Here is a 15,050-nt window from a genome sequence, read left to right on the forward strand (position 1 = left end):
ATTTTTTTTTAAAGAGTAATAAACAGAAACATGTACCAATTCAAAGAGCCAGGCAATTCAATAATAATTAGGGAAACAAAAAGTGATGAGCCTGAACAATGCTGCCTTGGTTTTGGGGATAAGTATTGAAAATGCCAACTACACAACAATGCAGTGTTTGCTTTCTCATTATACAAGGCACTAACACTAATCACCTCATTTTTGAAAGCTATGCGGCAACGGAATAAAATCCAACACCAGAAGATTGGTCTAACTGACATGCAAAAAAATACCCACATAAACATAGACCCAAATACAGTGCAAATATATAGTGGAAGAGTACTTGAGCAAATTTATATTTACCACTGATTAATGTACCAGTCTGTGCATCCATCCATCCATCCATCGACTAAGCAAATATGTTCTGAGCTCTTCCTATGCTTTAGGCACTGTGATATTAATATATACCGTAAGCATATAATAATACCTAGATGCAAATGACTCCAGTGAAAATAACAATTCTTTCTTGTTATTTTTAGTCACTGTTGCCTAAAATTTTCCTGTGTTGCTACAGAGAGAAGTACTTCAATAACTGAAGACAGACAGCGCATGCCAACATACCTTTTGTAGCCAGGCGGACACAATTGATTTTGGTCTCCTGTGAATAACAAAAGTGAGATTCCAGTTAATTTGTTGTGTTTGGTTTTTTAATATATACAAAAATATATGTATACATATTTGCATATATAGGCTTGCTTTTATATTTTTAATTATAATTTAATATTTGTCCCTTCCAGGTTTTTCCTCCAGGGGAATCACCTTTTAATTCTATTTCTTCATTTATTCTTACATTGGTGTTACTTCCACTTCCTGGCTCTCATCACCTTATCAGTTTCTTCCCCAGACAGAACTACTTCATAAATACTGCCCAGCACAGAACAATAACCGTAACACTAAGTGAGTGTGGCATGTGTGTGCTTCACTCAGTTACATGGTTAGCAGGTGGTATCAAGGGCATCTGTGAGAAGCTTAATGGGATTGCTGGGTCATGTGGTTCTATTTTTAGCTTTTTAAGGAACCTCCATCCTGTCCTCCATAGTGGCTATATCAATTTACATTCCCACAAACAGTGCAAAAGGGTTCCCTGTTCTGTATACTCTCTTCAGCATTTATTATTTGTAGACTTATTGGTGATGGCCATTCTGACCAGTGTAGTTTTGATCTGCAGAATCCAATGCCTGTCTTGCTAATGCCCACATGTAAAGAACCACTGAATCTTGAAGGCACTGTATTAATCAGGATTAGTTTAGTTTAGTTGCTCAGTCATGTCCCACTCTTTGCGAACCCATGAACTACAGCCTGCCAAGCTCCTCTGTCCATGGAATTCTCCAGACAAGAATACTGGAGTGGATTGCGTTTCCTATCTCCAGGGGATCTTCCTAATCCAGGGATTGAACTCGTATCTCCTGTGTCTCCTGCGTTGCAGGTAGATTCTTTGCCATCTGAGCCAACAGGGAAGCCTTAGTCAGGAATATGCAGAATAAAACCCAAGAAATCCAGGGGCTACAAACAGCAAAGGTTTATTTTCCACTCAAACAACATGTCCAATAGAGGAGTGTGGTGGGTCTGAGGGGGAGCTGATGGTGGTGGCTGGAGGATGCTGTCATCATTGTAGCCACTCAAAGACCAAGGCTGCTACCTCCATGTTAATATAATCAGTGTTCACTGAGGCTGGAGAAAGGGATGATGATGAGTTTAGTAAGAACTGGCAACTAAAGGCTTGACATTAGAAGTAACGCTTTTCCTTTGACACAGGTTCTATCAGCTAGAGCGAGTCTAAGGGCCATGCCTGACTTCAGTGACACAGGAATTGGAGTGCTCCAAGAACCAGAAAGAGAAACAGTGGTAATGTCTACAGCAGAGTCTATGTCATCCATGCACACCTCTGAATGCTAGGAACTGTCCCTCCTATCAAACCCAAGTATGATTCCCTAGTGGTCTTGATTCTGTTCTGTAGCCCACAGAAAGTCTGCCTTTGCTCGTGTAGGAAAGATGTCCAGATACTGAAAGACAGTTCTCAAGTTCATTAACATTCTTTTTCAACAATTCCTCAGATGATAAAAGCTCAAGTCCTCTGAACCAAATTAATGCTCTTCCCAGGACATCCTCCAGTTTGTCCCTCTTAATGAGAAGGGACTAGAACATAAAGCAACAGTCTATGTGTAGTCTTGTCAATAGAGACTACCCAGATTACCTAGATTATTACGTATTATTATAGATTACCTAGATTATCACTATTTTCCATTTTTTCTTACTTAAACTGCATTTCTAATAACACAGCCAACATTTCACATTTTCACTGATCACAATGAATATGTCAGCAACTCTTTCCCACCAAAAAAAGAAAAAAATTTGCCTGCTTCTACATACATACGTGGTCCTACTATGAGACTCAAGTACAGAGTCACACTTGGAACTGTCAAAGCCTATCATCTTTGAATTGGTGACCAGAGCCTATTACCTTATTATCTTCACTATCTGCAAGTTTGGGGACATGCTTTTTCAACTTTATCCAGATCACTAATATAAGTAGTAACCTAGAAAATGCCAGTAACAGACTCAGTGGCATGCACTAGAATCCGTCTTCCAGGTTGGCATTCACCTGTTCATCAGAATCTCTGGTTGGTTATGCAACAGTTACTCGCTGTCTCAATTGCTTCAGAACTCAGACTCTACTGTGGTATTTTTCTAAAAACATAGCTTGAGAACAGGGTCAAAAATCACTTCAGGTACTGATGCTCTGTCTACTGCATTTCCCCAATCAGTTCAAGAACTATCTTAAAGAAGGTTGGGTTGACATGACTTGTTCTTTGGAACAAGTGTTTCCTTTTTTTTTTTTTTTTCTGTGCTGAAAGTGTTACTTTTTAAAATAAATAATTGTTTTATTTAAAAAAATGGAAAATGCAGAAATGTTAAAACAGCATGACATATTATGATTCAAATACATGAAATATTCATTTGAAGGTGCTTATATTTCAAGAAAAACAGTTTTTTGTTTAATGAACATATCCAGGAGACAGAAAGAAAGAAGAGAGAAAAAAGCAGAACTCTCTAAATGAGATGGGATGAACTGGGAGAGTAGCACTGGCTTGTGTACACTGCTGGGTGTGAACCAGACAGCTGGCAGGAAGGTGCCGCAAAGCACAGGGAGCTTGGCTCGGTGTTCTGTGATGACCTAGGTGGGTGGGATTCGGAGGGAGGCGATGTACATATACATATAGCTGATTCACTTTGTTGTACAGCAGAAACTAATACAACTTTGCAAAGCAATTATACTACAAAAATAAATTTTAAAAATGAGATGCCAAAAAAGCTCAAGTCACAAATGAGTTAAAACTTAAAAATGATGATAAAAGTGAACAAACTAATTTTTTTTGTTTGTTTTCATGTTTGGAGGTAGAACAAAGTTCTTCAACTCCTGTTGGCTTCCATGTCTGTTCTTTGGTTTAAACAGAGGTCAGTGAACTAGACACTGAGATGGCTAAAGAAGAAAGCACGACATCCAGAGAACTGAGAAATTGTGTTGGATGGGAAGTGCCAAGAGATATCTCCAACTTTATACTAATACAAAGAAAAAAAAAAAGATTTTGCATGTACTGTATCAGGAAACTTGTCAATTCTGTGCAATACTGTTAAATATAGCAATGGGCAATATAGTGAGGTCTTTACTGATGGGGGTAATTTGTAAATATGTGTCTAGACTTTAAAGAGAGTCAACCTAATCTCTTTGTATCTAAGAATCTATTCTCATGGAATGACCTTAAATGCAGAAGAATCTTTATATTCAAAGTCATTGCTTCCAGTACTCTTTATAAAAGTGAAAACGAAGACAAACATATCTGCCCAACTCTATAGTCATGGTAAAGAAAGTGGAGGTCTCTTTACACAGTGAAGTTTTATAAGGCTGATGATGAAAATGGTTGAGAGCCATGTAATAACATGCAGTAATACACATAAAAAATAATTAATGAATAAAGCACAGTTTTTATTTAACATGCCAATCTAAGCATTTAAAAAATAAGTCCTAAAGAAATATACTAAATCTTAAAAATGGTTGCACAGTGAAGTATAACATATTGATACATGCAGACAAACACACTAATTTTAAATGCCAAATCTTTCACAAAGTGAACACACACTTTATGACCAGCATCCAGATCAAAACACCCAAAATTACCAGCACCTCCGAAAAACCCTTCACGCTCCTTCTGGGTCACTTCCTCCCCACAAAGGTGAAGGCTAATGTGTCTTTTGTGGGACTTGATGGACATGAGTTTGAGTAAACTCTGGGAGCTGGTGATGGACAGGGAAGCCTGGTGTGCTGCAGTCCATGGGATCACAAAGAGTTGGACGCAACTGAGTAACTGAACTGAACTCATTTAAAAATGTGTCCCAGTAAAGGGAATATTGGGTAACCACAACGGTTTATTCTACTGCCTTCTTCACTGGATCATTTATAGAACTTTCTAATTCTCCTTAGAATCATCTTCACTGCCAAAGCTGCATGCATGAAAGTGAGCCATTTCCTAACACTACGTCCTCCACCTGAATCTATTAAACTGTTTTCTATCATCTAAAGCACTTGTCTGATTATGTTTAACTCTCCTCGGCTCTCACAAACATGACACTGACATATCTGTTTTCTCCCAAGTTCCTGACATCTTTAATTCCATAACCAATTTGTCTTTGTTGGTTAGAATCAGGTACAGAATAACAAAGTCCTAAGTCACTCCCTTGACCTTCTAGGTGATTGAACTGTTAGCAAGCAAGTCAGGAACACACTGGAAATTCTGCATCTGATCACACAGGAAGTCTGGCCTGTGGACATTTACCCAATCAGTTCTGTAAAAAGGAAATGAGTACTTTCCGTGTGTCAGATTATATAAGACTTTGGAAAGAGAAAAAGCATTTGGTGTATTTTATGTTCCATCTCCACAGTACAAGACAATTTCATGTTCCCATTATTTTAGCCTCACTCACATTCCACTTCCTACTCTAGACTTGCAAATCTGCACACAGGAATGTATCACCTTGGGGTAATATACTGTCCTAACTGCTGGGTTTCTGTTGAGACCTGCTTCTACTCAAGGATCTGCTAGTGCTGGGACTTTTCCAGCAGTCCAGTGTTAAAGACTCCACACTTCCAATGCAGGGGGCTCAGGTTCAATCCCTTGTCAGGAACTGAGATACCACACATTGCGTGGCAGAGCCAAAAAGCTAAAAAAAAAAAAAGGATCTGCCAGTGCTGTGCAACAGAGCAGCTCATTGGCCCTCTTTGTGGCTCGATTTCGCCACCAATCAAATGACAGAGAAAGGGATGGGGAAGCCCACTTTGGTAGAGTAAGTGGGATATTCTAAGGTTGCTTCCAGTTCTTTCAGTACACTATCTTCTTGACGTCATATCATATCATCCATCCAACTCACAACAAACGGGCTTTTTTTTTTTTTTTAAATCAAAATGCCTTATACCTATATCTACTTACCTACGTATAACCTCCATTTAGAGACTAGGCCAAGTCTGACTCATTCAACCATCCACTTATCCATCCATCCTTCAACTACTTAACTGAAATTATAGGCTATCTAATTGAAGGGCTTATAGGAACTTCTGTCTATTATCCAGGAGGACTTAGGTTACATTGTACTCCCAAGCTGGTCAAGAAGCCCCCGTACTTGGGGAATACATAAAATTCTCATTGCACCATCGGACTGCCCTACTTAATAAGGTGGGGATTTAGCCCTGATCTCATCATTTTCAAAGACTTTTCCCAGTTGCCCTAACTCATATTTTTGCCTTCTCTAAGACTAAGCTGTCTCAGCTCATATTATGAGATTTAGCCCTAACCCCCGAGTCTTTCTACAGTTTTCACATCTTCTTAGGCTTGTGCCTTCATTTTTCTCTTAGACTGGGACCCCCACTTCACTCCTCATTCATTTGGTCAGTCAATCAACAAGTATGCATTGATATGATTGTCACTGAAAATGTTCATCATTACTGAATTATCACTACGTGCCAGGCACTGAGCTGCACACACAGGGATGAGCAGAGCAGACATGGTCCCCATCCTCATGAAGCATGCAAACATTATCTTTCTAACACTTGCAGCAAACAACAGATAACTATTCTCATGAGTAAACACCTGATTACAAGCTGCAATAAACACTATTAAGAGAGGTGTTGGGTGCTATGTATGTGTCCAGAAGACGACAAGGGATGTGGGTGGGAATGAAAGAGGGCTTACCACATTGAGCAAGAACTATTTAACCTAATATCTGTAAGATAAGTATCATGGAAGGGTGTCCCAGATTCAGGGACCAATGCACAAAGGCCTGGGAGAGGGAAAACACGAGGCGCAGTCAAAGACATAAAGAAGTCCGGGGTGTTTACACCATCATGAAGTACGCAGAGAATGAGATCAGATGAAGCTAGAGGCATAAGCTTGGTAGAGCCCTTTAGACTGCAGGGTTTTGGTATATATTTTAAGAACAACAGACAGCTATCAAAGATTAATGAGCAAGAATAAAATTTTCAGATGTTTATTTTTTTAAAGTGCAGAGGCTGCTGTAGAGAGAACAGACTTACATTGCAAGAGAAGCTAGTTGTTGGGGAGAAGGTGATGCTGACATCTAACTGAGAGACGCTAGTGCCTTGGACCAGGAGATTGGCTGCAGAGATCTTGCCTGCCTCTCACCTTTGGAAAGCCTTTCTTGGCTCTGCTTGACCCCAGAGTCCTTCACCATCTCCCCCCTCCCCCCATGCTTCTGGGGCTGATACACGTTGGGTCCTCAGTCTAGGCTCTCTGCAGCCCAATTTCCCATGATGCCCTTCCAGCGCCCTGATCCCTAAGCTGTTGTTTGACCTCAATGTGGCTCATTCACTTAGCATGACAGTCCCTGAAAGCATCAGTAAGGAAAAAAACAGAAAAGAGGAAGGCTCTCTTTTCCTAAGGTACGTGTTTTGAATATTGTATTTTTCATTCTTATAACAAGGCTGAAATGGATAGCACAATGCCCCACTTCTCTTTTCTTGTGAAACAAAATTAAATAACATTTCCCAGGGTTACTCAGATAGTAAGCCAAGCAAAATACCCTTTAAGCAAATGGCCTTCTTTTCTGAGGTATCTTGGCAAATATGTCTTTGACATGAGGTCAGAGGCCCTGCTTTCTTGGCTTGTCCACAGGCAGACAGTGATGATAGGGCAGAGCCACATTTTGAAAAACAGGCCAAGCAATTTGTATGAAGAAATTCTGTTTTGACCCAAAACAGGACCCTGAGAAATCAGAAAGCCAGTGATGGAAAAGGAAAGCAGAGATCTGCCTCTGGAAACCGAGCAGCCCAGAACCATTAGAACTAGGTCACCTGGCAGGCCCATCCTCTGGAGGAAAATGCGTGAGGGATGCCTTTCAAGGCATGAAAGGGACACAGTACCCTTTGAGATATCACTTCCTAATAAATACGTATGCTGCCATCTGCAAACCTGCAGTCACCAACAAGAGGCAAAGTACAGCTGCCAGGTGAAGGCGACTTGGCTGTTGGTGACATATTCTTCTCACTGATAGGTGTTCATCACCAACCTTATTAGATTTTCCTTGAAGGCAACAGGCCCTGCTTCAGGCAATAGCCGTGGCCCTGACCCCGACTCTAGGGAATGAAACTCCCAAGTCATTTATTGCATTTTATAAATGCAAGCCATTTATTCAGAAAAGTCACTATTAGACTCAAGCTCTGAAAATCTTTTGTGTTATCTCTCTGGATGCAGACTCAATTGGCTTAACTCACTAGTGCTCTGGAACTTCCCTCAATCTGACTGCTCTCATCAAGGGCAGTGAAGGCTTTCATATGGTCAGCTCTAAAAATCTCCAACCACATTATCTTTAATGTCTCATCAATTGCAACTGATCACTTTCTCTCTGACTCTTTCTCCTCTTGCTTTTGAGATCACTCAACTCTCAGCTCTCTCTCTTACCTCACTGTCTGCTCCTAATCCTTTTTTTTTTTTAATTTAAATTTTATTTTATTTGGCCAGACATTTATCATCTGCTTGACCTCCAAATATTGGAGTGGAGTGGTCTCATTGTATATCCTTCTTCATCTGTGTTCCAATTTTCTCAATAAAAGGTTACATTTAGTTACAAGGCATTAAGTATTAAATCCTTCAGTTCAGTTCAGTTCAGTCACTCAGTCATGTCCGACTCTTTGCTACCCCATGAACTGCAGCACGCCAGGCCTCCCTGTCCATCACCAACTCCCGGAGTTCACCCAAACTCATGTCCATTGAGTTGGTGATGCCATCCAGCCATCTCATCCTCTGTCGTCCCCTTCTCCTCCTGCCCCCAATCCCACCCAACATCAGGGTCTTTTCCAATGAGTCAACTCTTCACGTGAGGTGGCCAGAGTATTGGAGTTTCAGCTTTAGTATCAGTCCTTCCAAAGAATACCCAGGACTGATCTCCTTTAGAATGGACTGGTTGGATCTCCTTGCAGTCCAAGGGACTCTCAAGAGTCTTCTCCAACACCACAGTTCAAAAGCATCAATTCTTCAGCACTCAGCTTTCTTCACAGTCCAACTTTCACATCCATACTTGACCACTGGAAAAACCATAGCCTTGACTAGATGGACCTTTTAAATCCTTGCTGCTGCTAATTCACTTCAGTCATGTCTGACTCTGTGCAACCCCATAGACGGCAGCCCACCAGGCTCCCCGTCCCTGGGATTCTCCAGGCAAGAACACTGGAGTGGGATGCCATTTCCTTCTCCAATGCATGAAAGTGAAAAGTGAAAGTAAAGTCGCTCAGTCGTGTCCGACTGTTAGCGACCCCATGGACTGCAGCCTACCAGGCTCCTCCGCCCATGGGATTTTCCAGGCAAGAGTACTGGAGTGGGATGCTCAAATGTCTAACAATGGTATTCCAGAGATTCGGGCACATTTACAAATCTCCAAAAGAGAACTCTGTTACTCCCTTCCTTTCTATGCCAGATGTTATATATCTACCAGTTTTCCCCATTTCAGTAAATGTAACCACTATCTATCCAGTTGATTAAGTAAAAAAACCTGGGAGTCATCTTTGATTCTTCTAGTTCCATAATTTCCCACAAGCAATCCACAGTCAATTCCTGCTGACTCTTAATAGTTGAAGAAAATGGTAACCATCTAAAATCAAATCTCCCAACTTATCTTTCAAAAAAACAAAACAGGAAAACAAGAAAAAAATAAAGTTATACATAATTCACAACCTCAAGATCATTAAAATACATAGAACCCTCAAAACATCACAGTCCCTGTTGGTAACAAGCACTGCAGTTGAATGAAGTATTTCTAAGGCTCTCATCATAAGCTTTTGCGGAGAGCCAGGGCTGTAAGGAAAAACAACATGAAAGAGAGAAAAGGTAAGCTGGTAGAGGTCATAAGGTTTTATAAAATGATCTTCAGAAAGACCAAGCTCCTATGTGTGAAAATTCTGAAAAAGAATCCTGCCAGAATAAGGAACTGACTACATGAAAACAACTTGTAAAGCCATACATAATTCAAGGTGGTAATCTTCCATAGGTATCACTTATGGGGGGAAATAGGGTAAAAAGAAAGGAGCAGTGTCTCTGGGAGACTGGATAATGAAAAGGAAAGAGGCAAAGGGGGGAATTTTAAGACTCTGTAGTCAAGAGAGAATAACAACAGCAACAACAAGTCAGAGAGCACACAAACCGTCATTTGTCGTAATACAAATAACTCAGTCATCCATTAAAAAAAGACACAGCACTACCTTATCAGAATATATAATCCTTTTTTAAATTTAAATTTTATTTTATTTGGCCAGACACTTTTCATCTGCTTGACCTCCAAATATTGGCGTGGTCTCATTTTATATCTCTTTTCATCTGTATCCCAATTTTCTCAATAAAAGATTACATTTAGTTACAAGGCTTTAAGTCTTAAATCCTTATGATCCTCAAATTTCTGTTTCTAACAGTGGTATTCCAGAGATTCAGGCTCACATATCCACCTACTACTGTGTTTTTGAACCTCAAATTTACAAAATGAGTAAGTGGAAGGAAGCAAATAAAGCTATTAAATAAGAAGAAAACATAAAATAAAAGTCAAAACTTCCCAAGTGATAAAAATCCACCTCCTCTCCCAAAATTAAAAATCAGAAGAAAACTGTAACACAGTACACCAAACGGAATTAAATCTTCTCAAACAACTTTGAATTAGAAATGTAAATATTAACAACTGAAATCCATAAAGAATTAGCAAAAAAAGAGGGCTGACTGAACTCAGAGGGGAAAAGAAAACAAAAATAAAAGCACTCAGAAATGAAGATTAAATGACAAGATATCCAAGCGAAACTTTTAATAAGGGGCATTGAAGAAAGAGAAAGACAACCAAGGGAATGAAAATGAGATCAAGAATAAAGTAACAAGGGTCCATGAAAAAGGGCTTAAAGAGAAGAGAAAGAAGATCTGATATATGTATACTTGAAATCCCTGAGAAGGCAGATTAAGTAATTAAATAAGCAAAAATTTGTAACAAAAATCTGAGGAAAACATATGAAGAGATGACCTGAGGCTACACCCTGAAAGGATTCAAAGACCTGAAAGATCTATTCCAAGATCCTAGAAAAACTACTGAACTTAAAACAAAAAAAAAGTTTCCAAAGACTTAAGGCAAAAAGGATCAAACAATTTACAAGGGCAACAGAATTAGGCTATCATGAGCTGTCTCCAAAGCAACATACAGGACAAAAAATATGAAGCAGCATTTTCAAGAAACTAAAAGAAATTATGAGCCAAGGATTTTATAGCTAGCCAAGTATTTTTCAATTATCAAAACTATAGGAAAACAACTTGCAATATTCAATCACTCAGAGATTCCTGTACTCATGAGTCTTCCTTGAGAAATATAACAGAAGATAAGCTTCATTCAACAAAGAGATGACTGAGGAAGTTTTGGCAAAAGGTTTGATGGTAAGCGTTTAATATATTTAATTGTAAATCTCAGACTAAATGAAGGTAGGGGCATGGTTGAAAGCAGAATATGTAAATGTTATAGTTTCTTGAAAATAATGGAAGTAAAAATGAGAGAGAGAAGAAACAGGGTAAGAGAAGAAAGATGAGAGTGGAGTAAGTTCATTGACTGCTGTATGGGCAATAGAGGAAAGTCAAGGCACACCATAAAAAACGGACAAAGCAGTGATGTCTGCAAGATGGCAGAATAAGCCTGTACACTCTTCTTTCCAAAGAAACATCATTTTGACAACCACCCCTGGATGACAGTGCCTTTGTGGGAATTTGGAAGTCCAGAAGAGAGGACCCAGCCCCCCAGTGGAGCGAAAAGTCTCATAACAGAAGCACTAAACAGTCACACTTTACCTTTTTCCCAAAGTGGCCCAGCTCAGTGGCACGGGAGACCCCACAGGGGAAACGAGAGCGTCAGGAGTGACCCACTCCCCCAGCTATGCCAGATGCTGCCCAAGAGGCCTATTTCTATCATCATTTCAGTTATCTGCTGAAAACTGAGCGGATCAGCACGGATGAATAGCATGGGGCAGTTAGGACCTGGGAAAAGATAATGTAGTATATACAGATGATAGACTATTAATGACCTTAAAAAGTAGGAGAACCTGTTATTTGCAACAACATGGATGAACCTGGAGGACACTAGACTGAGTGAAACAAGACAGACACAGGAGAACAAATACTATATGATTTCACTTCTATGTGGAATTGGAGCAAGCTGAACATATGCAGAGAGTCGTGGTTGCAGTGGCCAGAGCGTAGAGGAAATGGGGAGATGCTGATCCAAGAGTTAACAGGGTGCATAAGTTTTGGAGGTTTGTATATTACTTGCTTTTCATACTTGGAATTTGCTAAGAGAGTAGATCTTAAGTACTCTCACCACACACAACAGTGACTATGAGAGGTGATGAATTTGTTAATTAGCTTGATTATGGCAATCATTTCACAATGGAAGGAAGGGTGAAGGGACAAATTAGGGGTATGGGATTAACAGATACTAACTACTATGAATAAAATAGATGAGCAACAAGGATATACTGTATAGCTCAGGGAATTACAACGATTATCTTATAATAACTTATAATGGAGTATAATCTTCAAAAACATTGAATCACTATGCTGTACACCTGAAACTAATATAATATTATAAATCAACTGAAAAGAGATTTATAATTTTAAATTATAAAGAGATTTATAAATTTTAAATTTATAATTTATAATAACTTCAAAAAGAACCCAAAACAAACCATAATGCCCATCATGTTGTACATCTTAAATATACACAATTCTTATTTTTTAATTACACTTCAACAATGCTGGGAAAAATGCTGGCAGGAAGAGGTTAAATAAGAAAGGATAAAATACATTGAAAAGTATAAGAAAAAAGATAACTATTAGAACAAAAATAAAAAGCTTTCTAAACATCAAAAGAAATTTTAAAATAAAAGAAGAAAACACATCAGCAAGAATTACAGAATTAACGTAGTAAATTATGATATAAAGAATATGTGATAGATTTGAAACCAAACATAACAGTCACATCAACAAACATGAATGGGTTTAACCCATATAATTACATGGGAAAGATTTCAAAGGTCTCATAAAGCAAGACCCAACTATCTGGTATATAAAGGGCTTCCCTGGTGGCTCAGACAGTAAAGAATCTGTCTGCAATGCAGAAGACCTGGGTTCAATGCTTGGGTTGGGAAGATGCCCTGGAGAAGGGAATGGCTATCAATATTCTTGCCTGGAGAATTCTGTGGACAGAGGAGCCTGGCAGGCTGCAGATCATGGGGTCACAAAGAGTCTGGCATGACTCAGAGACTAACAGTTTCTATTTCACTTTCGTATCTAAAACAAAGTCATTCTGAAAGACAACAATAAAGGAATGAGAGAAAGTATAAGTGGCAAAAAAAACCAAAGAATAAACAAATGAACAAAAGAAAGCTATAGCAGTGATCCTGATATCAGAGTTATAAAATGCAATTTAAAAAGTATATACATATATATATATATATATATATATATATATAAAACAAAGAACACTTTACTGTTAAATCCACAATTAAAAAGAAAGGTAGCAGGTGTGAGAATCTATGCACCAAAAGCCACAATGATCACCTTTATGAAGTAAAAGGAGAAGAAGGGGATGACAGAGGATGAGATGGTTGGATGGCGTCACTGACTCGATGGACATGAGTTTGAGCCAGCTCTGAGAGTTGGGGATGGACTGGGAAGCCTGGCATGCTATAGTCCCTGGAGTCACAAAGAGACATGACTGAGTGACTGAACTTAACTGATGAAGTAAAAACTACAGAAGATACCAGAATAATAGAAGACTACTGTCAATATAAGACAGATCAAGTGGCAAAAAAAAAAAAAAAAAAAAAGGCAAGGATACAGAGAGCTAAAATAATTAAGCAGATCTTGTGGCTATGTGTCAAACCCTACAGCCTGATATCAGAGAAAGGCCTTCTCCTTATGAGCTTATGAAGCATTCAGAAAACTTACCATATATCAGCTAATTAAGAAAGCACTGCTATGTTGAATAAAGTAGAAGTATTTTAAGAAATATTCCATGGATATAATATAGTAAAGTGATAATTAAGAGTATGAAAGAAAAAACCTAAATAGGTCCATCCACCTGGAAATTCACAAAATAATTTCTTTTGGCTAACTTCTAGGTGAAAGGGGAAAGTGTAAACAAAAATTTAAATATTTTTAAACAAAATGATGAAAATGCTACATATTGGAATCTATAAAAACCATTTAAGCAGTGACTAAATAATATCAGTAAAATGAAAGAATGAAAAAAATAAGTTTTCATCTAGAAAAGAAAGAAAACAGGAGCACAGAAGGGAATAATAAAGGCAAAAGCTGAGGTTATTGAAATAGAAAAGAAAAAGATACTAGAAAAAGGAAAAAAAAAGAGGAAGCATCAATATATAAGGATGGCAAGAAGGAAATAACCACTGAAAAAGAAGAAACTTTTAAAAATGAGACAACTTTTCAGACCTCTGAAAATAATTCTGAAAAACTAAATGGACTTGATAATTTCCTAGAAAAGTATAGCTTATAAAATAGATTTGATTAGAGATAAAAGCAACAGGTCTAATTTCACAGAATAAATAGAAGAAGATATGAAAGAACTACCTCAGAAGAAAAACACCCTGCTGAATTGTTTTCATAGGGAATTTTCTAGTAAATTTTTATTTTTTTTAATTTTATTCTTTTTAATTTTATTTTATTTTTAAACTTTACAATATTGTATTAGTTTTGTCCAACATCAAAATGAATCCACCACAGGTATACCCGTGCTCCCCATCCTGAACCCTCCTCCCTCCTCTCTCCCCATACCCTCCCTCTGGGTCGTCCCAGTGCACCAGCCCCAAGCATCCAGTATCGTGCATCGAACCTGGACTGGCAACTCGTTTCTTACATGATATTATACATGTTTCATTGCCATTCTCCCAAATCTCCCCACCCTCTCCCTCTCCCACAGAGTCCATAAGACTGATCTATACATCAGTGTCTCTTTTGCTGTCTCGTACACAGGGTTATTGTTACCATCTTTCTAAATTCCATATATATGCGTTAGTATACTGTATTGGTGTTTTTCTTTCTGGCTTACTTCACTCTGTATAATAGGTTCCAGTTTCATCCACCTCATTAGAACTGATTCAAATGTATTCTTTTTAATGGCTGAGTAATACTAGTAGATTTTTAAAGATAAGATAGTACTGACAGAAATTGTTTTACAGCATGGAAAATGGAGTTCTGTTTTTTAATTAATACATTTTTAAAATTTTGTTTTATTTTGGAGCATAGTTGATTAACAGTGTTTTGATGATTAAAGGTGTACAGCAAAGTGATTCAGTTATTCCCACATAGGCTGTTAACACAGTATTGATCTCAGTTTCTTGTGCTATACAGCAGGTTCTTGCTGGTTATCCATTTTAAATATAGCAGTGTGTACATGTCAGTCTCACGCTCCCCAAC

General features: G+C 38.4%; 1 protein-coding gene across 5 annotated transcripts in view; it reads right to left on the bottom strand.

The window, feature by feature from the left end:
- The window catches only part of PTPRT (protein tyrosine phosphatase receptor type T), a 594,083-nt gene that overhangs the window by 215,613 nt on the left and 363,420 nt on the right, over nucleotides 1-15,050 (bottom strand). For all 5 annotated transcript variants that reach the window (XM_061437619.1, XM_061437621.1, XM_061437620.1 and 2 more), the window contains exon 7: nucleotides 601-637. In XM_061437619.1, the coding sequence (XP_061293603.1) occupies nucleotides 601-637 (37 nt within the window). The remainder of the gene's footprint in view (nucleotides 1-600; nucleotides 638-15,050) is intronic.

This window comes from Bos javanicus, chromosome 13, assembly GCF_032452875.1.
Source record: "Bos javanicus breed banteng chromosome 13, ARS-OSU_banteng_1.0, whole genome shotgun sequence".
Classification (NCBI taxonomy): domain Eukaryota; kingdom Metazoa; phylum Chordata; class Mammalia; order Artiodactyla; family Bovidae; genus Bos; species Bos javanicus.